Source organism: Eucyclogobius newberryi, unplaced genomic scaffold, assembly GCF_026437365.1.
Source record: "Eucyclogobius newberryi isolate DKJ021-1_F unplaced genomic scaffold, fEucNew1.0.hap1 SCAF_17, whole genome shotgun sequence".
In the NCBI taxonomy this organism is placed as follows: domain Eukaryota; kingdom Metazoa; phylum Chordata; class Actinopteri; order Gobiiformes; family Gobiidae; genus Eucyclogobius; species Eucyclogobius newberryi.
In genome coordinates, this window is record NW_027315801.1 from 33,188,141 (window position 1) to 33,214,945 (window position 26,805).

At 41.2% G+C, this 26,805-nt stretch overlaps 1 protein-coding gene across 4 annotated transcripts in view; it reads left to right on the top strand.

Annotated features, from left to right (window-relative positions):
• Positions 1–26,805, top strand: part of clstn1 (calsyntenin 1) — a 53,371-nt gene that overhangs the window by 2,120 nt on the left and 24,446 nt on the right. For 2 of the 4 annotated variants that reach the window (XM_072450151.1, XM_072450153.1), the window contains exons 2-3: positions 23,082–23,204; positions 26,473–26,502. In XM_072450151.1, the coding sequence (XP_072306252.1) occupies positions 23,082–23,204; positions 26,473–26,502 (153 nt within the window). The remainder of the gene's footprint in view (positions 1–23,081; positions 23,205–26,472; positions 26,503–26,805) is intronic. The other 2 variants (XM_072450152.1, XM_072450154.1) reach the window with 1 other exon arrangement.

Here is a 26,805-nt window from a genome sequence, read left to right on the forward strand (position 1 = left end):
GCTCAATATTCCATCTTAATGTTGCCTTGTGTTAGTTCTGAGCCTGGATGACTGAAGAGGGATGCACGAGGGGTCATCGGATATTTCAAAAAATTAGGGAATAATCTTGACAATTAGAGATGTCAAGATTTTTTGGTTTATCAATAGTCGTATAATCGTAAGAACCAAAAAATAATAATTGTGACCACTTTAAAAGCAAAATGAAGTATTTTTTGTCTTTCAGGAAGTTGAATTTCGTAAAGTCATTCACAAACTTGAGGAATGTGTTAGTCAACGGTAATGAAGGAAAAATAAAGATGTCGCTGTTGTTTAGTCACAGTCTCAATAAATGAATGAATAATTGTTAAATAGTGATGTTTTTTACTAAGATTGTATATCGTGACACCTGTATTTCCAATGAATATTTGCATTCAGGTCTCTAAAAGAAACCCAAAAAGATATTGTAACTTCATCTTCAGATACAGTGTCACATATGGTTGCTCTGTCCAGTTTTATTCACCGCTTCCTCCATGCCTTTGTCCGTGTCGTTGCCGTGAGCTGGAGCTGCCGTACGTCACCAGTGGCTCGCCTTTGTCCCTCGTCCCTCGTCCCTCGTCCCTCAGCCCTCCACACTACATTTTCCTCAATCAATTCGAGTTCTCTATTGATTTTCAACCCAGGCTGTCCCGTGTCCCACCTGTGTCGACATTTTGACTCCTGTGCTCTGTTGAGTCGTGCAGCTGCCGGACGCTCTGTTCTGACCAGTCTTAACTCCTGGCCTTTTGCTTTAGCGGTGGCTTCTTGTGCACACACAGACTCGCACAAAAGAGAAAACGAGCTGCCTGGAAGTTTCGCGGCTCATTCATCATCGCATTAACTGATCCCACTAGTGCAAATTGGGGGCCCTGCTTCCTTTTGTAAGGCCTTATTTAGCGTTTAATATGCGAGGATTGCGAGGTATATTCAGCTGCTATATTGCTCCTGAACACAAGTCCGCTGAGAGTATCGCACTGTTTGAAACGCCATTAAAACAAGTGGACGCTGCAAGAGAAATGTCCTTGATTCAGTTTTCCAATTTGCGATGGTTTATCTGAATCTTATTTGCATGTACTTCTTCAACAACAGGTGATGTTAACATAGTCTCGTGAAGGTTTTCAGATGGTACAGCATTATCTGCATTTAGTTGAGTATTAAGCTGGAGTACCCCTTTATTTTTGTGTGTTTTTGTGTGTTTCCCCTTAGACTATATTGTAAAAGAAGCACTTTGTTACAAAATCTAATAATAAATGTATTTTTTCTATTGCAAACCCGGAAGTAAGAGCCGTAAGCAGCGTTCTGATTGACTGCACTTCAGCCCCGTCTCACTTCGCCGAGTAAAAAAGCACTTCTAAAGCAATGAACATAACCAAAAATGTGATTAATATGTATATGAATTCTTGTGATGTGCTGAATGTTTTGAGAGAGCTTGAAACTAGATAGATTTACATACAGCCCACAATAGAGTAAGTCTTCAAAAACATCACATGACTGTTTAGTGTATGTTTTATTGCTGTTACATAACCAGAGGCAAATACTAATTGTGTGTCAGGAAATAGTAAAGTTTGAATAGAGTTATAATTCACTACGACACTGATTCGCTCTTCTTGTGGTCAAACTCAAAGGGATGTTTTTTCTATTGTAGGCATTTGAGACATTTAGTGAACAAGGAAACTATTTTAACTTTGCCCATAAACTGCATGGTACATGATTTCAGCCCGGAGTAACCTGAGCCTTACGTCACCCGTGCGTTTGGTCATTGTGGCCCATGTCATGCAGCTTGTATGTTATGACAAACTCTAAACTATGTGAGTTCCCACAGCTGACAATAGCGGCTTTGTTCCCCATGCCGCGCTCCGCATATCTGCATACCACCATTCACAATCAGTTGTTTTTCTTCATATCCAGCTTTTCACTGAACAAAAAGGTTCTAATTCGATTTTGATACGAAGAGAAAAGGCTCAATACGGATTTTGAATCTCCAATTATAACAATAACAAGGTTGTTTCTTTAATATTGTATTGTGGTATTGACTAGTTCTTGTTTAGAACTGTTAAATCTATTCAGGAAGGATACAAAATTGTCCTATTTCTGTCATTTTAAATATATTGTCAGTTATACTTCAAATATCTTAATACTTGTCTCTGTATTGATTGATGATTTGATTAGTATCTGGGTATTGATTTTATTATATACATTTTTGACAACTTCTCCTGCTCATAACATAACAGATTCACATTGTTTGTTCATGTGACTCTACGGGAAGCGACCAGGGACTTTCAGTATAAAAATGCAAAAGAAGATTTTTTTTTATCTGAAAGCAAAAATGTCAGCAGTGAGTTGGTTTAATGGATGGCTCTATTAGAATTGGATTAAATAAGTCTGACTTTAAATTTCCAGCACCGGTAATTGCTGTATTTATCTTCCACACAGCCAGACGGCAGTTTTGGAGGCATAATTTCCCTCCGAGTTCACGGGTAAATTGTGTTTTCTTATGAATTGTCGTGCAGCTCTGTGTAGTTAAAGATAAGAGCGGCTTTTATTAACTCGGCAGCAGGTGAAGACACATGTCACACAGCACAGGGCAATATTCACTGAAACGGTGAAGCAAAACAATGAAGTGAGTCATATTAGGTTTGCAGACAAAACATAAATGATTCAGAATACAAAAGATGAGCTGGAATTGATTAAACTGACGATAAATATATAATCCCTCAGAGTTGATTGGCAAAAAAGAAGAAGATTTAATTCTGTCAACTGGATAGTGGACACAGTTTTGAGATATTTTGCGACTCATCCATGGCCGCAGTTATTTTACTACTTCGTTAACGGATTTTTAAAATAACTGTGGCCCAAGTAGCTTCTTCAGTTCAGATGCAGCTCTGGTAAATATTTGAGCCAGAACAGAAGAAGCAGAACGTATTCAATCCAAAACCTATGTTCATTTGACAGAATTCAACCTTCTTTTGCTATAAACCGAAGATATATTATTATTTTAGCAACAATAAAATGCTCACCCACCTCCGCCAAAACTTAAACGTTGTGTAGATGTTAAAATGATCATTATAGTTTGTATTCTTGTATCTTTTAGGAACCTTGTGGTTAATCAAAGCTTGGTGTAAATCACTGACTTGCTACTTTTATAAAAGAAAACATTTCAGACATATTTGAAAGGCCTTTGGTATGAAAAACTCCTTCATCACCAGATTTCTTGTAAGTTCACTGTTGCATGAGTTTCCATATTTGTCCTCAGATTAGTCCTCCAAAACAAAGAGCTTTCGGGGTCCGCACTATAGACTGAGCGTTTGACAATGTGCTCCCTGTTTGAAGGATCACGACTCACAAGCCTCTCAAGAATCTGGACTAAGCTCTCAGAAACGGTGCAAAGAGCTCGTTGAAGTTGAAGCGTTGTGATTTTTTGCGGCCTGAGAACACAGCGCTGGATTTGTGTCGGCCCCGACTCCCGGCTCCTTCGTGCCCTTTGTAGGTCTGAATGAAGGCACTGGACTGTCAAGAGCGGGTCGTGCTGCCGGATGACGAGGAAGTCGAGAAGAATCATATTCACTTTTTATGCAAATGCTGCCACAGGGAATAATGACGGCGCTTGAAGACTGTGCGCCTCTATTGCGCTGCTAAAGATAAATCTCATCCCAAAAATCTTCTAATTCAGGCTGATTTTGTTGATTCACTTTTCCTAATTCAGGTATTGAAGACACAAATCACCTTTCTAGCGTTGCAGGGTAAATATGTCCTAGTATTAAATAAATCTAGGCTGTAGTTCTCATTTCCATATGTTTGTTGCTTGAAAATAGCTCAAAGATGAATAATTTATGAATATTTATCAGTATTTTTGAACAGTTGAATGCAGCTTACGCTTCCTCCCACTCAGAAATAACGATGTAAATGTGTAAATAATATTTTGCCTCATAGTATTGTAAGTAGAAGTCATGTATCACGACTCCCCAGTGCAGTTTAAACACATCCCAAAGGATTTATATGAAGCCAAGCCTCTGTGGCCACTTCAGTTTCCCATGAGCCCCTTTGTTTTCAGGGGAGAGGCTGCAAAGTCTATTTCTGCTGCTGCTTCTGCGCTAATGTGAGAAAAGGGACATTAGCTTGAGGAATGGGTAACAGGAGAGGCCATTACCTGCCGACCAGAGCCGCAGGTCAGCCACAGTTGAATGCCTGAAATGATATAGTGTCAAAAACCAGGTTAGACTGTGTAGTGTAGACGGATGTGATAAGTCTACCCCAGGGCAGTTGTGGCTACAATACTATCTCACCACCAGGCATGAAGTAGAAGAAGAATACTGCACACAAGTGTAAGATGACAAAAAAATACAGACAAAAGCACCATATAAGAGTAATGCATTATTATTATTAGGCCCGAGCGCCACAAGCTGGCGAGAGGCCTATTAATCTCGTAAGGCCGTGCGAAGCACGGCTGCGAAAGTGCGCACGTAGTGCGCACGAAATCGAGCGCGAAGCGCTCGCCCACTTCCAAACACTCACTAACGCACTCCTCCACTCATGCACGCCCCGTGCATACTAATTAGTTGTAGGAAAATGGAACATTACCGTTGTAAACGGGCGAAGCCCGTGCAAAAGTTCGCACTAAACGAGCACTTTACATTGGGATGACGACCGCGAAGCGGTCGTCATCCCCATATAAAGCACTCATTTGCGCTAAGTAGCTCACGAATACGTTCCCCATCTCTTGCATGTTCCGTGCATATGAGCATGTAATGCAAAAATTGAACATTATTACTGTATAGAGGGCCAAAAACACAAAGTGGGCGGAGCCCACTCAAAATTATCGAAAGTACCCGTCAGTGACCAGGGACCCACACCATGAGGTAGGAAAGCGCGAGCGCTTTCCGAAAATGTATAGTTTATGATATTTGAAAAATGGGAAACATTGTTTTCGCATCGGAATATTATTCTTTCTTTCTTTCTTTCTTTCTTCTTCTCGGGACCAACCCCCCTATTTTTCACCCAGTGAACATTGACGAAAAGTCACAAAAATTTGCACACCTCTAAAAATCGTGCCTCTCTACATTCTGGCTATTTCCCTTTTCTAAAATAAAAAAAATTGGCGCGTCAGCGCCACCAAATGTACCAAAAATGCATTGAGAGATGGGAAATGACCCAAAAAAAATCTGATCGTAGAATCATGAAATTTGGCGCAGAGGTAGATGGTGACAAGAGAAGTAAAAAATATTATTACGGCAATGCCGTCCGCCCAACCAAATGTCGGCCATATTGCTTCAAAAATGGCTAAACATGACTTCGGAGTTTTTCCAAACGTCGTACTTTTACGAACTCCTCCCAGGGCGTTGGCCCTAAAAAGCTGAAATTTGGTGAAAATGCTACTGAGGAGTGGGACATCAAAAGTTATCCAAATTACATTGATACCTGTCACGGTCTCTGAGCGGCGAAGCCGCAAACTGTAGCTAGAATTTCAGAAATCTCCCATATTTAAAATTTCTGCCGTTTGCGCAGATAAAGTCCGAATTGCGTCAAATTAGAATCAGTTGTTAAACTCTTTGCCCTAAACCTACTTGAAGTGAAATAAATTCATTTGGCGCCACAGCGCCCCCTACAGATTTTATATGGAGGTTAAATGTTTAGTTTTGCAAAATTATATGAAATTTGACACACAACTCAATTTTAGCATCCCCATCAAAAAAGTCAATGACTCATGTCATAATTGTTATGGCGTTGCCGTAACGATGACCGAAACCTTTCATGTTTACACTTTAGACTTTCACAAACTCCTCCCAGGGCGTCAGCCCTATTAACCTGAAATTTGGTGAGACTCATCTTCAAGACCATCAAAAGTTATCCACATTTTCATTCAAAGAGTCACGGTGTCTGTGCGGCAAAGCCGCACATTTTGCCAAGAATTCAAAATAAAATAGCTTTTTGATGGTAAAACAAAGGGGAGAAGATGTGACAGCGTCACAGATTCAGCAGTAGGCGTAATAAAAGGACAATTGGGGCTCCTCTTGCGGCGTGGCGGCGGCGTGGCGAGGGCCGATCATTGCCGCTTGCGGCTATATTTAGGCCCGAGCGCCACAAGCTGGCGAGAGGCCTATTAATCTCGTAAGGCCGTGCGAAGCACGGCTGCGAAAGTGCGCACGTAGTGCGCACGAAATCGAGCGCGAAGCGCTCGCCCACTTCCAAACACTCACTAACGCACTCCTCCACTCATGCACGCCCCGTGCATACTAATTAGTTGTAGGAAAATGGAACATTACCGTGCACTAAACGAGCACTTTACATTGGGATGACGACCGCGAAGCGGTCGTCATCCCCATATAAAGCACTCATTTGCGCTAAGTAGCTCACGAATACGTTCCCCATCTCTTGCATGTTCCGTGCATATAAGCATGTAATGCAAAAATTGAACATTATTACTGTATAGAGGGCCAAAAACATAAAGTGGGCGGAGCCCACTCAAAATTATCGAAAGTACCCGTCAGTGACCAGGGACCCACACCATGAGGTAGGAAAGCGCGAGCGCTTTCCGAAAATGTATAGTTTATGATATTTGAAAAATGGGAAACATTGTTTTCGCATCGGAATATTTAGGCCCGAGCCCCAGCAGGGCGGAGGGCCTATTGCTCCCGCAACGCTGCCGAAGGCAGCGTTGCAACTGTCTGACCAAACATGCGGGCGCAGCCCGCATGTTTGGTACCCCGTCGCCCCTGGCAAGTACAGTGAACTAGCCCATGCCGAAGGCATGGATCATGCATACTTACTCCTGCTATGACAGAAATAGTCAACAATTAGTGAATGGGCGTAGCCCATTCACTAATTGTTGACAACAGCAGCGCGAAGCGCTGCATTCCTCCAAAAACCCTCCTGGCATCGTCCCGTACGCGAGAATCCATGCCGCAGGCATGGGCCATGCTTGTATCTGCTCAAATTAATGGAAGTCTATGGGGAGTGGGCGGGGCATCCCGACGGAATAGGGAGTGACAAGCGCGTAAGCGCTCGTAATGATGATTCCACCCCATGGCGGCATCGGGAAGGCTTAGAGCTTTCAAACGATGTATAATTTGTTGTTATAGTGGAAACGGCTATATTGTTTTTGCTAAAAATATTATTATTTTTATTTTTCTTGTTCTTCTGCTTTTTGATCTCTAATTTGACCCCCTGAACATGCTCAAAAACTCACCAAACTTTGCCCAAAATTCAGAATCGGCGAAAAATTTGATTTTTTCTGGGCCATTTTTTTTTTCGTTAAAAAATGGCGCGACAGCGCCACCGACAAAAGTCAAAATACATTGCGCCTATGGGAGACGCCCCGAGGTCAACTTTGGCGTAAAGCTACGAAATTCGGGACACGCATTCCTCTCGTGAGGACGAACAAAAAAAATCATTGTGGCCACGCCCCCAGACTTACCCTATGGCCGCCATCTTCCTTTGAAAATGAAAATACGCTGTGTTAGTCATTTTGTTCACGTCAAACTTTGACGAACTCCTCCTAGGGCGTTTTGCCCACCGACTTCAAAATCGGCGTACGTCCTCTGGACAAGTGGGGCATCTAAAGTTATTCAATTTTTTGAGATACCTTTAACGGTCTGTGTGCGGCGCAGCCGCAAAGTTGGACAACTTATTTTGGAATATTGCAGATCTAAAAATTGCTCCCATTTGATCAAAACCAGTCCGATTAGGACCAAATTTGAATCAGTTGTTAAACTTTCTAGTTTGGACCAGTTTAGGCTGACAAAATTGAAATGGCCGCGATAGCGCCCCCTACAGAGTGACCTTTAAATTAACATTGAAGGTCAAAAATTAGTTTTACCAAAATTGTCTAAACTTTACCCAAAATTCTATTTTGCCGTCCCGATCACAAAAGCCAATCACAAAAATGCCTAAATTTTTACGGCGTAGTCGTAGCGATGACAGAAACCTCCCATGTTATCCCTATGGGAAAACCGCAAAATCTCTCAAATTACCACATTTTTATGTTTTACACTTCAACGAACTCCTCCTAGTGCGTTTTGCCCACCAACCTCAAAATCGGTGTACGTCCTCTAGACAAGTGGTGCATCTAAAGTTATCCAAATTTTAAGGATAACTTTTACGGTCTCTGTGCGACGGAGCCGCAAACGTTTCCCAGAATTCTGACTATTTGGCCTTCAGAGTGGCCTATAAACAATAGAGTTTTTCCAAATGACATGACATTTTGCACTAAATTCTAATTTGCCATCCTGATCATACAAGTATGAGAGCCAAAGTCATATTTTGTACGGCGTAACCGTAGCGTTGACAGAAACATCCCATGTTATCCTTATGGGAAAATCGTAGAATCGCTCAAATCACCACATTTTTACACTTCACACTTTAACAAACTCCTCCTAGGGCGATTGTCCGATCAAGCTCATATTTGGGGAAAATCATCTACACAAGCGGGCCATCAAAACTTATCCATATTTTGATTCTAAGTGCTACGGTCTCTGTGTGGCGGACCCGCAAATATATGTCAGAAATGGGAAAACAGCGAAATCTCCAAAATGACCACATTTTCACGCTTCACACTTTCACCAACTCCTCCTAGGCCGATTGCCCGATCAAGCTCATATTTGGGGAAATCATCTACACAAATGGGGCATCAAAAGTTATCCATATTTTGATTTTAAGTGCTACGGTCTCTGTGCCGTGGAGCTGCAAATATACTGTCACAAATGGGAAAAACGCCAAATCCTTGAAATGTTCACATTTATGCTTCACACTTTAATGAACTCCTCTGTGGGCAATAGCTCGATCAAGCTCATATTTGGGAAAAATAATCTACACAAGCGGAGCATCAAAAGTTATCCATATTTTTATTCCAAGTGTCACGGTCTCTGTGCGCTGGAGCTGCACATTTGACCGACATTTGTGTTAATTTGCACTGGTTAAGCACAGCATTGTACATGTTCAATGTGTCGCTGTCTTAGTTCTTAGACAATTGCGTTAGCGCCATCTCTGTAAAATGCAGAGAGCAGAGTCGGAAGGCCGGCGGCCCGCGAGGGCCGTTGGATGCCGCTTGCGGCTTTAATATTCTTTCTTTCTTTCTTTCTTCTTCTTCTCGGGACCAACCCCCCTATTTTTCACCCAGTGAACATTGATGAAAAGTCACAAAAATTTGCACACCTCTAAAAATCGTGCCTCTCTACATTCTGGCTATTTCCCTTTTCTAAAATAAAAAAAATTGGCGCGTCAGCGCCACCAAATGTACCAAAAATGCATTGAGAGATGGGAAATGACCCAAAAAAAATCTGATCGTAGAATCATGAAATTTGGCGCAGAGGTAGATGGTGACAAGAGAAGTAAAAAATATTATTACGGCAACGCCGTCCCCCGAACCAAATGTCGGCCATATTGCTTCAAAAATGGCTAAACATGACTTCGGAGTTTTTCCAAACGTCGTACTTTTACGAACTCCTCCCAGGGCGTTGGCCCTAAAAAGCTGAAATTTGGTGAAAATGCTACTGAGGAGTGGGACATCAAAAGTTATCCAAATTACATTGATACCTATCACGGTCTCTGTGCGGCAAAGCCGCAAACTTTAGCTAGAATTTCAGAAATCTCCCAAATTTAACATTTCTGCCGTTTGCGCAGATAAAGTCCGAATTGCGTCAAATTAGAATCAGTTGTTAAACTCTTTGTCCTAAACCTACTTGAAGTGAAATAAATTCATTTGGCGCCACAGCGCCCCCTACAGATTTTATATGGAGGTTAAATGTTTAGTTATGTTTAGCGTAATAAAAGGACAATTGGGGCGCGTTAGCGCCCCCTCCTCTTGCGGCGTGGCGGCGGTGTGGCGGCGGCGTGGCGAGGGCCGATCATTGCCGCTTGCGGCTATATTTATTATTATTATTATTAAAGCACGTCTGGTGTGAAACTGGGCAAATTTGAAATGAAGAATATGCTTTTCTCCGGTGAGTCTGTTGAATTGACGAGCGAGACTAAAACGGGACTAAACCAGGGAGAAATCTGGTACTAAAAGTGAGACTTAAATGGGAGTAAACCAAGGACTAAACCAAGGTTGAACCAGGTCTTCACCAAGGACTAAAGCAAGAACGAATATACAAGGACTAAACAGGACTAAAGGAAAACAAATATACAAGGACTAAACAGGACTAAAGCAAGACTAAAACGAGACTAAACCAGGTTGTCTTTACTAAGGACTAAAACAGGACTAAACCAGGGGAAAAAAAATAGGACTAATATGATTATCGGGATGCTCCAAACAAGTATTGAGACATTCATTTTTGTTAATATCGCTCCTTCACTTTTCGTGTGGATGTGTGAGAAAAGGTTTTGAATGGGTAATTGGAGATTGCGCTACCTGCCGCCTTAATCTGCAGGTCAGCTCGAGTCGGGCCCCTGCGCTCCCTCACTGTGGCCCTTTGTGTGCTTCACAGAGACGGGATTGAGTCCCACTAAACCACAGCGTCCCTCCCAACCCCCTTCAGACGCGTTTCGGGCTGCGGAGGGCGTGTCCGCTGCTGAGATGCTGTAGAGGACAAACAAATGTTGCTACTTGGCAGGGAAACTGAGAGGCTCTCATGTTCGAGTGCAGAGGCCCCCCCGAGTCTGTTTTTTTTCCTTTCAAGGGCCACAAGTTTGAACCGTCCCAAGTCTGAGCTACACCAGGCTCACGCCAAAACATGCTCTGCAGCGTGAAAGGCAAGACAAACAAGCAAGCGTGCCACCAGGGGCTTTAGTCAGAGGTGGTAGAGTAAGAGTAACAATACTTCAAAATAATATTACTCGAGTTGGAGTAGTTATCCAAGAAATTAATCAAGGAGGAGTGCGATATATTTGGGTAAAGTAATACTATGAGTAATTCTGGAACTATCAAATGATTTAAACGGGGAGACAAATCACTAAATGCACAAAATCTGGTATTGTCAAAGGCAGGGAGGGTCCAATAGGAATTTTTTCAGCCAGTAACGAAATCCAATACATGTCTTCCTGCCCTATACCGATAATAAGACCCAAAATGTACGTTAAGCTGCATTAAAGTTCACAAATTAATTAAAATTTTGGGGATAGAATTTTTTATTTTTACTCATTAGTCCATTCAGTCAAATCTGATCCACTTTCGACAAACTGGGAATGATACATGAGAAGTGCAGGAAAAATATTCACCCTAAATATTGGCGACATTTTCAATGTTGGACCAATACTCAACTTTTCAGGTCCCAAGCTCGTGAGAGCTCGGAACCCAAGCAGGGATGGGCCTGGTTAGCACTAATGTCAGGTGCCACAGGGGGGCGCTAGTGTCGTTGTGTCCTTGGGCAAGACACTTTACCCGCCAGTGTCCATGTATGCTGTGGATGGACAATGGATGTAAATTAGCCCATGGCTACAGTATGTGTTTACAGTATGTGTTTACAGCATAAGTATCATGTATGTTCATCAACACGGAATTGTCCTGACCAAATTATAAAAAAAAGATTTGTAGACATATCCACAAGGTTTCTCAAGTAAATGTATTTGAACATGTAACTGAGTACTGCCCACGTTTGGCTTTTGTCGACAAAGATCTCAGATGAAGAAGAGGTAAAACCTAAACTGGTTTTACACGCCACAGCTTCACCAAATGGGCTTCACTTTGTTTGTCCAAGGACAGGATATTTTAGCTGCCATGAAAGAGTTGTGTGTTGGGAAACATACCTGCGTAATGTGTTTACCTGAAGTCTCTATAAAGGCACAGTCACTGGAAATTATATAGAGTTTGCACTAATAATGTGTCCAATATGATGGAGAAAAAAATTCTTATGCTGTGACAAATTATTATGAACTGTTGCTCAAAAATTACTTTAGTCATTAATACACTGTAGCATAATAATAATAATTTGCTTTTACTGAAAATAATGCATAAGAAATACTTTTACAACAAAATGTACATTATTTATTAATGTCTAAATATTGATGTCTCTTGTATTGTCTTTGTGAACATAAAAATGTGCCAAAAAACCTTCCTCTGTGCATCTTGAAGTTTGAAAATCTGAAACCTCAAAACAAATCAGGAATCATCATTCACTGTCCCCAAAACAGCATCACATCTGAAATGATCAAAGTGTCCTGTGGCCAAAGATGGCTCAAAATCCTGTACACAAGTGGCTCGTTTTCGCAGAGACTCGAGTGGCTCAGATTGTTCAGCTCTTCTCCTCGTCTCCGTGGAAACACTTCGCCGTCTGCAGTGTGTCGTTGGAGGCGCGACACTCCCTTCTTCTGTCCGTCTCCTCCTCACTGTGCTGTGGCAGAAAAACCTGGCAACAAAAAGCCTTTATTTGAACAACTGAAATAATGAGACTGAGCGCAAAAACCCCCTCCATGCTGGACTATACAGTTACAGACATTGACGAGCGTGCGAGGACGGCATTACATGTGTCGATATCAAGGTGTACACGTTATTTACACACCCACGAGTAGTCCCTGAATGGCCATAATGCTTTATTACTGACATATTGCTGATTACAGAGACTCTTTGGTGTATGATTCAGTATCCTTAACAGCCTACAAAGTCAACAATCCACCCAACGGCTTTCTAAAATGGCATCAAGGCATTAGAAGTTTGCCCTCTGTAGCTATTGTCTTTTCAGGAGAAACATCGCTCAACAGGGATGTAGGATACTTTATTTACAAAACAAATACTACCCAATTTACCAAGTGTATATGTATCACGGTGGGAAACCTGCTGATGCGTCATGTTCAGAGGAGACGGTCCAGTTTATTTCAACTTCAGCTTTGATTTTCTTGTCTTCCCTCAGCTGTGATGCAGTCATCATTTTAGGTCTGATTGATTTAATGAGGTGAAAATAACATTCCTTGTGGTACACCCGGAAGTTTGAAATCAAATTCAGGAAATGCAACACAGGCTTTGTCAATACCTGAGTTCATACTGTACGTGTGTTGAATACTGTATTGAAAGTACATATTACCAAAGGTTTCTCAAGGAGGCATTTACTTTACCACGTGTAGTCCCTGAATGGCCATAATACTTTATTATTGACATATCGCTGATTACTGGGACTCTTTGGTGTATGATTCAGTATCCTTAACAGCCTAGTACGTAAACAGAAAGTCAACAATCCACCAAACCTAACGGCTTTCTAAAATGGGCATATCCTGTGTGCTACTATTGGTCACTTGGGGCTACGATGGTTTCAATCTTACGTCGTCAGCCCGCCTGCAATAAGACCGTGATCGCCAGTACTGTATAGTCCTACTCCACCTCCTGACCCGGCCTTAACTCTAGATGGCACTTGGTCCGTCTTTGCAATCAGTGTATCTGTGATATCGATTGGGATGTAACTGAATCCCTCAACGCGAGAAGGGAATCCTATCCGCGTTTGATTTGATTTACAAACTCACAATGACTTTTCATCCCCCAAGCCTAAAACGTTCCAACATTTCACAATTGTTGCGTTTTTTAGGGCGGCAACAATGGACGATCGTGCAAATCTAGTCCAGAGATCATTTATTGATGAGTTGTGTTTTTGAATGCAAAAGTCACGCGATGCGAATTATTTGACGACGATTTCCCCAGATGAAGATAAAGTGAACCCATTTGAGGACATTATGAGTTTTTTTCATCACATACAATACATTTACACATGTTCTGCATCATTTTCATGTAATTGCGGCTCAGTTTGAGTCATTGAACTTCTTTTCTCAGATCATGACATGTATTGTAACCTATGTAATTTGTTGACAATTATTGAATAATCGATGAACTTGTTGCCGCCCTGTGTATTCTGAAATGGATTTAATTTATGTGGTTAATAGTGTCAGCCCTCTGCATAATAATCTGCATCTTCTAGTTCTGCTGTGAACAAATCCACCGCTGTTTGTACAGGTCAATTGTGTGTTTCCATTGGTGTTGCAGTTTAAGATTATTTTAGTAGTCGACAAGTCAAGTCTACTGTACATTAAGAATTTAGAAATACATTTTTAACAAGGTGAAGATTGAAATATAGTGCATGAAGGCTGGACATTTTGATTTAAATGCCACTGTCTTTGTTATAAAAGGTCTGTTTCTATGTGTTTTAAAGTATGCATAGCCCAAATAACAATAACAATGATCAAAGTACGATTATGATTATTTTAATGCCTTCATTCGTAACATTTGTGCTCGTATGTTTGTTGTTTTATCATAAGAATAGAAGGTTGATACAGTCGGGAGTCCTCATGTTACCGCACGTTGCAGTAAAAATTATCCGTGTACAGTAGCTGCTTTTGAACATACCCTAAAGGTGAGTCAGTGGTCGTGGGAAGCGTTGACTACAGTGTTTAGTGTCTGTTGTCGTGTTGAACCTCAGGATTAGCTGGACTTTTGTGGTTTTTACATTCTGGCCGGAAGTGCTCTATCACGGTCAGTAGGTCAAACTGTAATGGTTAAGCTTGGGTAAAAGAGCTTTTGTTTGTGCGCCCCATTCGCAGGTCGAACCGGGCTTTTGGGGCCACATGAAAGGAGTTGGCAAACCTCTGACAGCGCTGGCATGGCCCTGTCCAAATATGAGACGATTGACACGTCCCACAGGAGCGTCCACGCAACCGGGGACCACTTTGTGCTCATTTAGCAGACGCAAAATATAGGAATTATAGGAAGAGAAAAAGAGCATGTGATGTTACTTTTCTAACAAAGGGTTTTTGGTTATGTTCCAGATAATATGTTTTGAGAGAGTGCACCCAGATTACATTACAGTCTGATAAATATGATTTGGTATCTCCTTTTTAGGACTGCACATTATATTGCAAACGTGCTGAAATATTGGCTAATGCAATAATCAATATCGCAACAAACTACAATATTGTAATGACACCAAGGTTTTCCATCTGACAGAAATGTACTTCGAAATGTATCTTTATTTAATCTGGGTTTTGTCAAGGTTAAGGCTTTGTTTTGACAGAGTCTGACAAGTAAATTAACACACATTTTAGATTCAATATTACTGAAATTATCCTTAAAAAGTATATTAAAATATCAATGTCTCAGTATATAACCGCCCTACTCCTTTTCAGGTCACTTGCCTCTGGAAAAGTTGTTTTCCATTTCCTTTCAATGCCAGAACAAGGCCAAGTATTGTGTCCACTTTAGTGATACGTCGCCTAAATACATTTGTCAACCGAGATTCGCACTTGAAACCTATGAACTATTGCCTACAGTGTTTCTTATTGTGGTCTGGTACCATGTTCCTTTAGTTTCTGTCTCCACTCGTCCTTGTTGTCAGGGAGTCAAATCAGCGCGTCACATTATCGGATTAAATTGCACTGATTGCTTTATTTGCTGTAACAGGATTGAAAAGAAGCTCCTCCTGTCGTTTCAAGGCATTAGAAGTTTGCCCTCTGTAGCTATTGTCTTTTCAGGAGAAACATCGCTCAACACATGGGATGTAGGACGCTTTATTTACAATACAAATACTATTATATATCTGTATCACGGTGGGAAACCTGCTGATGCGTCATGTTCAGTTTATTTCAACTTCAGCTTTGATTTTTCAACATGTTTTTTTGTCTTCCCTCAGGCTTGAGTCATCATTTTAGGTCTGAGTGATTTAATGAGGTGAAAATAACATTCCTTGTGGTACACCCGGAAGTTTGAAATCAAATTCAGGAAATGCAACACAGGCTTTGTCAATACCTCCTCCTACAAAGGCTGCGCCAACTGGGTGTTGAGGGCTCTGCACTTGACTGGCTCACATCCTACCTCACCAACAGGCAAGAGTTCATTTCCCTCTCCGGTCACTCATCCACCCTCTCCCCAGTAACGCAGGGGGTCCCCCAGGGCTCAGTCCTCGGCCCCCTCCTCTTCATCTGCTACATCTTCCCCCTTGGTCACATCCTCCGCCAACTCAACCTGGACTTTCACTGCTACGCTGACGACACCCAGATATACCTCACCACCAAATCCACCCAAAACCCTCCCCTCAGCCACATCGAAACCTGCATCTCTACAATAAAATCATGGCTCACTCTCAACTTCCTCAAACTGAACAGTGACAAAACAGAGCTCCTCCTCATTGGCACCAAATCCACTCTCAATAAAACTGGTCCCTTTTCACTCAGCATCGACACCTCGACCATCACCCCCTCTACCCTGGTACGCAATCTCGGTGTCATCATGGACCCCACCCTCTCCTTCACTCCCCATGTCAGCCACATTGTCAAGACCTCATACTTCCACCTCCGCCGCATCGCCAAAATCCGACACTGCCTCACCCTCCCCGCTGCTGAATCCCTCATCCATGCCTTCATCTCCTCCCGCCTCGACTACTGCAACTCCCTCCTCACTGGCATCTCCTCCCATTCCCTCCACAGACTCCAAATGGTCCAAAACTCCGCTGCCCGCCTCCTCACCCACACCCGCCTCCTCACCCACACCCGGTCCCGTGATCACATCACTCCCGTTCTCCGCTCTCTCCACTGGCTCCCCATCAAGCAGCGCATAAACTTTAAAATACTCCTCCTCACCTTCAAAGCTCTTCACCACCTTGCCCCCCCCTACCTGTCTGACCTCCTCATCCCCCACCGCTCCTCCCGAGCTCTCCGATCCTCCCCCTCTCTCACCCTGGCTGCACCAACATCCCGACTCAAAACTTTTGGCGACAGAGCATTCTCCCGAACAGCACCCCGACTCTGGAACTCCCTCCCCCAACCTGTCCGCCACTCTCCCTCACTCACAACATTCAAATCCCGCCTAAAAACACACCTCTTCACCCAAGCCTATGACCTCCCCTACCCCTAGCCTCCTCTACCCCATTGCCTACACTTCTACCCCCTGTTACATCCCCATCTTTTTCTCTCTACTTCTTCTGTCTTGTTCATTTTATCTGTATATTAATGTGTTCTGTACGTGTTGTCCCCCCTGTCTGTAAATACCCCCCCCCCCTTTTTTATTATGTTCAGCGTCTTTGGGTCACTGAAAAGCGCTATATAAATAAAAGTTATTATTATTATTATTATTACCTGAGGTCATACTGTATGTGTGTTGAATACTGTATTGAAAGTATACATCACCAAAGGTTTCTCAAGGAGGCATTTACTTTGTAGGTTTTTGGAAACCTCTGTCAAGACATGAACTACAGTAGGTGGTGGTAATGGCCATAAAACACCAAAGAAAAAGAAGAAGAAGACATGAACATGCAGTGCAGATAAAGTACCCGGGTTTGTAGTGTTCCAAACTAAATTTATCTTTCTACTGACTACTTTGGGGGGAGCTACAAGCTTTCCAGACGGGGCTTGGGGTTTGCATGTTCTCCTTATGTGTTTTGGTTTCCCCTCAAAAGACTCAAGGCCATCCCTCCATCTGATAGACCTCATGTGGTAACGTCGTGGCATATAAAGCACTTTACCTCACTTTCCCTTCACATTTTTCCGAGTTGAACTTGTTGAAAGTTCATGTGATGTTACACTTGGATGAAGTAAATGGGGACATGTTATTCAGTGTCTGCTCAATATTTGGTATCAATAATGACAGGCTTTTTCATTCAAAGATGTATTCAGATGATTTGTTTTGGCACAGCACCGAGTCCAGCGCCACACAAATACACGGAGGCCGTCCTTGTTAGCTAATGGGGCTTAATTAGTTTTGCAGTGGGTATTTTTTAGGTTTTCTTTGCCGAGACACTTTTTTATGTGTGCGGCCTATAATTGAGTCTGTAATGATTGTGGCTTGTGCCTAATGAATTACTTTCCTTTATGCCAGTGTTCGAATAATTTTAAAGAAGACATACTAAGTATTAATTCATAATCCCTAACACCCGTGGACTTTTTATATTTTGGAAATGTAATAAATGGAAATACTGATCTAAATGGCTTGATAAAGACACAAGACAAGAAAATCTGACTCAAACCTGCAAGAATCTCTCTAAATACAACTCTGAGTGGACCGGGGAAAACAAAGAGGACGTGGTTAAAAGCTCTTAAAAGTTGATTTTGCATAATAATGTCCCCTTCAAATGGACAAAATGGCAGCCTTCCCTTCTGCTGTCTAAACTTATCCACTTATGTTATTATTCTAATCTTGCAAATTACACAAATGAATGATAACGTCAGTTCTTTTTAAGTCTACAAAGCAGCTCGTTCTTCCTCTGTTCTTTGCAGGAGGAGGTTGAAGCCGTCTCCTCACAAAGCTCTTGTTGGCAATTTCACAGTGTCTGTGAAAATGTCACGCTCAGTATAAAGTCATGTTTTAGATTTGGCTCATGAACAGAAGTACGCTCAGTGCAAACAGGCTGTGATTTGGGTGCAGAAGAGTTCACTTTGAACCCACCACAGACCTTCAGGGCTCTTCATCCTGATGCACACCTGCCCCACATTTTTCAGACTGTTTTTCAAGTTTAAACCTATCAGCGTTTTGCTTTTTTTGATCTTAGCGTCTAAAACTGAATATATATACTTTCAGTTAGAATCCTTTCCCCCCAATTGTATGATCTCTATACTTTGGATTGCAGTTCATATTTAGTCCTATGTAAAGTCAGAATCAATTCAAAGATCTGGACAATGTTTTGAAATGAAATGTGTAATATCTCTGTATTTAATGAACTGTTTTCTGGAATGATGATAATAATTCAAATCTGATTTCAATACTAAGGAAGATACTACATTTTTGACACCACATAGATGGTAACGGTTGTAATCACTTTTCAACATTTTCAACACAAAATAATTGCAATTTTTTTTTAATGTTACCATCAGATCTTAGACTAGTTCTGATAAAGCCCACGATCATTCTAAAACCAGGAAATGTCAATCATCGTCCAGTTTATGTGATTTTTCTTTTAGTGTCGGACTTGCTGAAACAAATAGCTAGTTTCGATACTAGTTTGAGTATCGATTAGTATCTGATTTGAAACATTTGACACTCCTAGACTTTAATACTGCGGTGTTATTCCAATGGGGCGTCTGAAAATGCTGGCTCAGGACGGTGCCGGTTTGTGCTCCTCTGCTGATGGTTTGATGCCATGTGACCTGCCTCAAACTGTGCCAGACTCTAAAGCAGATTACTGTAGTAGTCTGTGCTGCTGGCAATCCGTCGAAAGGTTTCCGCTCACAAGACGAGGCTCAGCACGGACTTAGATTTATGACCTGATCAATTTGCAAATGGCAACCACAGCAGCTGCTCCACACTTAGCCTTGCTTATAGGCCTAAATGGTTTTAGAGCCGAGCACGAGACACATGCGCCGTTTAATTACACGGGGATCTTATTATACCAAATCCAAGGCAAATAGCTGGTTGTATTTCATTTCCATTGATCAAGTCATCGTTGTGAATGACTTTATGACGTAATGAAGCGCAACGAGTCATTTTCTCTTCGGCCAACAGATGTTAAAACGGGCTTTGCGTCTTTATAGTTTCACTTGTTTTGCGCCAGTGACCAAAATAATTAGTGGAGATGGCAATTTGAAATACATCTGCACACGTCTGAGTTTCGTTGTTCAGGTGAAGTCATGCTAAAAGTTCTGTGGGTTTGTTTGTTTGTTTGTTTGTTTGTTCGCAAATGAATTCCTCCTCTGTAAATGTAGCTTTAGAATTCAACATATCGATGAATTTACTCGCCGTTTAATGTCTGTTGCATGGAATTTATGGTGTGGTTTGAAACTAAATGTGCTCTCTCGCTGCACACAATGTCCCACCCACAGATGCAGTTGCCATGGAAACATTACCGTACCTGTCAGGGGTCATAATGTTATGGCTGCTGCTGCGTGTGGAACATTGATTGCTGAACTATGTGCCAGAAACAAGGCGCCAAAACACAAAACATTTTCTTTATTCGTTTATTCTTTTATTTTATGGTTTGAGCGTTCGTTGGCTTGGGGGGAAAAATCAACGTCCAGATACAAATTGATACAAAAACTAGTATTGAAACTTGAACAAGGATGGATGCTGGAAAAAATCACACAGCATTTCTGAAGACTGCATGGTAACAATTAAGAAACTGTAATTGTTTTAAGTTGAAAATGACATTAGGCTATATAAAAAAATAGTTTAAAAATATATAGAACCTAGCTTTTCAACGGTGTATTGCTCAAGTCAAAGGTAAAGTAGTTATTGAACTTTTATATTGTGCACCATCTGGTCTCTTATGTAAGTTTCCTGCAGTGGTGCGTTCTCCTCGGTCACTACGCTACACACAGTAACTACAGCATGAGCCAGTGGAATCTAACCAAAATGAATTAATCATGAGTAAAGTTTCGAAGCGTCTGCAGCTGTTGTTAAAGCCTGTTCCCTCCGTTTTGCCAGTAGGGCATCTCTGAAAACAGCTCGTCTTTACAGCGATGAAGAGCCGACGGCAACAAGCGGTTTTATGAGAGTTCTGTAAAATGGCAAAGCAAATGATGGTCTTATGCCCTCTGTGCATCATTAATGATATTTAGGCTTTATGCTGAGTTTGCTGGTTTATAATAATGTCATTGTGCTTTTATCCTGGAGCTCCCCGCGTCAAGACAACAACTTTATGCAATACAATACACGACACAATCATCCAGCAGAAGTGGTACTACACAATTATGTCTTATCATGGATGTTACTCTGTTTCTAATCATTTTGTTTACTATTTTTTTTTCTTCATTGGTTTCTTCAATTAATCTTTGACACTACAGGACTACACCACCATCTTTGGACAGGGCGATATGGCAAAATTAGGATTTATTTTTTTCTTCATATGGATCAGTTAGAATTTTGAATTTCATTTGTTCCTATTGAAAATGCAAATATTGGCATTATGGTTTAATTGCATGTACATAAACAGGATTTTAGATCTTTCTAATCCCAATTGATTTTTTGTTGACCATCTACGGGCCATATCGCTAAAGTTGAGGATTAATTAATCAGACAAATGTGAAATGTCTGACAAATTCATCTCAAAAGTGCAGAAATATCACCTTTTTTATTTGTGCGTTTTTATATTTATTTATTTATATATTTATTTATTTAATATGGACATAGCATTTACATTGGACGAACCAGATGCAATGTTTTAAGTGTTATAGCAAAATAACCTAATAAGCTTTCAACACCTGTCCATAGGAGGCTTTTAGAATTAAAACAATACAACATTTACATATTACAATACATTTCATTTTATACTTTTTGTAGCATCTTTTACTACAAACAATATACTTGACATTCATAGTGGGCATTTATTTAAAACTACACATATCATCTACATTCCGATATATTGCCCACCCTTCAAAACACGTATAGGACAGTAAACATAATGTGGTAATAATAATCCTCTCCCCGTGTGACCTCTACATCATGTGTGACCTCTACATCACGTGTGACCTCTACATCACGTGTGACCTCTACATCACGTGTGACCTCTACATCACGTGTGACCTCTACATCACGTGTGACCTCTACATCACGTGTGACCTCTACATCATGTGTGACCTCTACATCACGTGTGACCTCTACATCACGTGTGACCTCTACATCACGTGTGACCTCTACATCACGTGTGACCTCTACATCACGTGTGACCTCTACATCATGTGTGACCTCTACATCATGTGTGACCTCTACATCACGTGTGACCTCTACATCACGTGTGACCTCTACATCACGTGTGACCTCTACATCATGTGTGACCTCTACATCACGTGTGACCTCTACATCATGTGTGGTCTCGGTCCCTTCCAGCTGCTTCCTCCCATCACCTGTTCACTCACACACCGCTGTCCCACTGCAAACTTGGGCACATTCTGACTGTAACTTCCCCCCCCTGCCATTTCCCTGAGCCAAATGTGTCACTCACTGCCTTGTGTCTCTCCACCGCGGGCCACTGCTCAGCGCTGCAGATCGTACCGTGCTTTTGGGTAGTAAACAGTGCCGTAAATGAACCCGCTTCCTCTCGGTAAATCAGCCTGAAAGCCAAAATCTTCATCCTTTTGACACTTAACTTCAAAATATATTCACAGATTGTCATTGTTTGTCGCCCGGATCGCTTTGCCGACGCGATGAATCAACATGAAAAATGCGCCTTTTGCAATTAACGTTCGACTACGAGGCGAGATTTTAAGTGAAGAGAAACGAGACGAGCCACGAAGAGTGATGAAACGGCTCGCCATTTTCTCAGCAGCCTTTTTCACTTCTTAATGCTGTTGTTGGGGATGTTGTAAGTGGTGTTTTGAGCTTAGAAGCACATTATTTTGATTTATTGTGTAATGGTCCAAATTTCTATTCCACATTTACTAAGATGGCCATTTACAGTGACGAGCTTTAGTGGATTTGTTTTGTGATTTCAAACTGTATGAGTTTGAGGAACTATGAACTGAGCATTTATCTTCTAAAAACTTCCATTTTTTGCGTTTGGTTGGAGAAATTGACCTGAGAATGAACCAGCTTTTTGAATGATGATTTGTCTTTAATTCTTTTTTTATTATAGTGTTGATATTAAACTTGATTTTGACATAAATGTTATCATTTTCTGTAATAATTTCATGTAGGTAGTCTTATAGATAAAGATAACTCAAGGAATCACTCAAGAAAGGCCCAACTTTGTTTCATGTATGTAATTTCTTCAATTTGATACTAGTTTTAATATGGATTAGTGTCTGAATATACATGTTTGTCAACTCTAGTAATGTGTTTCGATACTAAGGATATTCATTTAGAGACCACAGTTATAACAAAAACACTACAGACTGTAATGTTCAACGTATATTAGTACTAGATGTTTCCATGTGGATAATTGTTAAAATGTTGAGGAAAAAGTCCCATTCTATCCCATTTTTATCATTAGTTTTTGTGTTGTTCAAATGAGTGTTTCGATTCTAGTTTTAATATCGATTGGCGTCTGATGGTTTGCATATTTTTGACAACCCTAAACCCTGTTTGATACACCGCGTTGAGGTATGATGAGATGAGAATTGACAAGAACATTGATGACCTGGCTTGTAACTTTTTCAACCCCCACAGACGTAATGTTTGAATGTTGATTTGCTCATTAGCGAGGGAAGCGCTTTGCCGTTATAGACGTTTTTCCTCAGGACATGGGTAATTAGTGAAGCTGATGCTGACTCTTTCCCTCTTTCTCTGTTTTTCTTCACAGTCAATAAGCACAAACCGTGGATCGAGACGACGTACCACGGCATCGTAACAGAAAACGATGACAAAGTGCTGCTGGACCCGCCTCTTATTGCTCTGGACAAGGACGCTCCACTCCGCTACGCCGGTGAGTGGGCGGGATAGGAGATTAGTGCTGGTCCTAAAAGGGTTTTGGCACATTGTAAAGGCAACATTGGACAGTTCTCACGGGGTCATTTTTACCACGTCATCGGCTTATTGTGTATGGATGCTAGCACCAAATCAAATGCTACGGTTCGTTGTAGAAGCACCGCTGTGTTACTTTAACATAGTGCACCTTAAAATTCTCTCCGAGCACCACAAACGGGTCAAGTTACGAGTCGGATCAGATGTCAAATGGAGAGGCAAGCCCGCTCAAGTTAAGAATAAATGTTTATCAAGGTATTTTTATTAGATTATTAGCTCCTGTTTCAGAAGAAAACAAATAGAATATGTGAAACATCCCAGACAAAGCAATAACATCTCCATGGAGACAAAGTTATAGTAGGACTAGCCTCCGTTTCATCACTGATTAAGTCTGTGGCTTTTGCTCCTGTTTTCTTCCCCTGTCTGAAGTTGAGCTGATGATTATCTTCTGAGAAGTTTAATTTGTCTGGTTTCACTCTTGGATTACACTTTTCTTAATGAATTTCTAGAATCAAACTCGACTTCAACACATTCCCCACATTAATGTTTATTAGGATTTAGCTCTTTTGAAATTCAGATCAAAATCTCCTTTCATGTGTGGGGCTCCCAGGGGAGAGGCACCATTAGCATTCTTTATGTACGAGGCAGTGCTAGCTCTGTTAGCTCTGGGCTGCGTTAATCACACTGGGGTTGACTTTGGCGACACCATCGACATGGAAATGTTCTCACTCCATTGAAGTCACAGGAGCCCTGTGATCTGTGAGTTCTACAGCCCAAAGACCTGCCACCAACTTTATAATTAAGTCAGTCTGCATCTTCAAAAATTAGACTAAGCATGTGTTATTTGTCTGTTGCAAAGAAAAGCTGTAAAAAGAATGACAAATCACGCTCCTTTTGAAGGCTCTGAAGTAATTGTCTCCAGCAATAACCGTCTCCAGGCTCCACTGCATAAGACGGCTCAATAATACAGCCTGGTATGACATAGGAACATGAAATATCCATAAACATTTACCTTATTATTTCAATCCAACAGAAACGTGTTAGTTGAGGTTTAATCATCAGTCAAATGTTTTATTAATGATTCATTACAAAAGTGTAGAAATGTCACCATATGCCCTTATTTGAATGCTTACAACAGAACTGTTTTACTTTTAATCAGTTCTTTTTCTGGCATTTTTTTTAAACTATAGAAAATATACTTAATATTTCAATTTTGCCTAACTTTAAAACAACATTCACGATATTATCACCATTTTGATATATCACCCAATAACTTACTTCTTACAGAAACAAACCAAAAGATCTTCTGACTTAAAAGAAAATAAGTTTCTACCATTTGCTGGATATTTCACTGCTGCCATGGTAACACAGTCCTAAGGCCCTGAAGCTTTGAGCGTACAGAGCTCACTTTTTAAATCTTATTGGTGTAAGTAAGTTGGTTTAACACTAGAGACCAAGCGTAGATAAGGAGAAAGTGTTTTGTTTTGACAGTTATATTTCTTGGACAAACACGCGATATGCAAATAGTACATGGTTTGTAGAGGTAGATCATTTTAGGTCAGCCTATCTTAACAATCCTGTTCAACAAATCATTTCAACAGCTGCCATTCAATACCCCTCAGAATAACTCGAGGCTATAAGTGACTTGTACATTTACCATCAGCCGCAGCAGCAGCAGCAGCAGCCTCCTCAGAGTAGGTCAAGGCCAGGGTGGATGCAGTGTCTCTGGTTCTGTCTCTTGTTCTGTCTCTGGTACTGGACCAGTGCTGGAGCCTCCTCATTATAACACAAAGGCCCCTCACTCTGCTGCATGACTGCCCCAGAACAGCAGCTGCCTGTCAAACCATTGGCCTCAGGTTTGGGAGGAATGTTCCTGTGACTTCTGGAATGAGAGTTTGTGACATTTTTGACAATAATACTAGTAAAATTATTGGAAACATGCAGTTACATTAGGCAAGATGTAAAAGGTAATATCTAATAATGCCTTTCAAAACTAGGTCTAATCCGTTTAGTCCAGGCATGTCCAAACTAAGGCCCGGGGGCCAAATGCGGCCCTCAGACCAATTTTTGTTGGCCCTCCGGCTTCCTGCTAAGTTGGTCCAAACAACAAAAAGTAGTAGTTTTTACTGTAAAATTGGAGAGATTGAAGCATTTCGATGTTATACAAACATAATATTAATGTTCCAAGTCTTATTAAAGGTGCGGAGGTATCAAAACAATGTCAAATGCAAAAACCCACTAACCCATTTTCGGGTTGTTTGTGGCCCTCTGCTGTTTCAAAATGCGACCCTTTGTGAAAAAAGTTTGGACGTCTTAGTCGACCAAAATGATCATTAGTCGACTGATTATTTAATTCAAATAAAAATGGATTTACTGTATATGGAGTGAGTTATCTGAAGATTTTGGAGTGAATCATGAGTTTTTTTTGCATGAACTCCAATGACATTAATCGAATAGTCTTTTGAGGACAGTTTAGGTCAGATACATAGAAATTTGATGGAAGTGACCATTCCGCGCCATTGGCCCCTCTGATTGGCCCCTCTGACCACCACCAGCCAGTCACACACACACACACACACTACATTCACACAAGGCATGCTGGGTCAAGTGTCTTGCTTCAGGACACAATGACAGAACTTGGTCCGAGCAGGAACTGAACAAAGGTACGAGACAAATGTATAGGCAGTTCATGTAGCGTTTGTAGCCCAGAGTTCAATGCAAGGAATGTTTTTTGATGAATATATATAGATTTGCGATGTATAAACTGTAGTATTATGTTAATGTGAAAGTTTAGATATGATCACATTCAAGATAACAACAGAAAGTGATCAATTCCTAACTGAAAAGCCATCAGAACCTCATTTAATCTACTTTTTATTCTTATGCAATTGTTCTTATCCTGTACCTCGTGCTGTCAGTCCACTCTCGGATGTAGAAATTTCAAAATATTGCATCACGCATATTTTCAGCCTCCTGTCGTGTGAAAACTGAAAACGTTCCGCTCTCATTCTGAATTTTACATGTGATTCTTATGCAAGTGGTGTCATTTGTACTTGGCTGCTATGTCAGTCTCTGCCTTTTAAAAGCGTAATCGTCTATAACTTACAACAGCGCGTTTTAATCGTAGCCTTGTTTTTACGTCTTTCAATACAAGAACTCTGTCTAAACCTTTTGTCCAGATTTCCATTACTCTTTCCCTGTGTTGTCTGTGTCTCTTCTCCTTCCTGTAGAGAGTTTTGAGGTGACCCTCACTGAAGAAGGTGATCTTTCCTCTGTCTTCTTGCTTAGTATTAACCCACTAACGCTAAACTACATCTGCACTTTTGACACAGAAATCCCGCCATGCTCTTTTTTAATCTCCCCATTTTCAGTTTTTGGTTGTTTATTATTATTTCAAGATTTGTGTTCATTCTTCTTCTGACTCTGGATATTTTGGAACTACAGCTGGATGAAAAGTGTGTTGTGGGGCTGGCTGCTCTTAGAAATATCTGTGCATGAGACATCCATTGCAGTTTGCAGACCCTAACAGTGTTCAGCCGTCTACTGGAAAAACAAAAAACTAA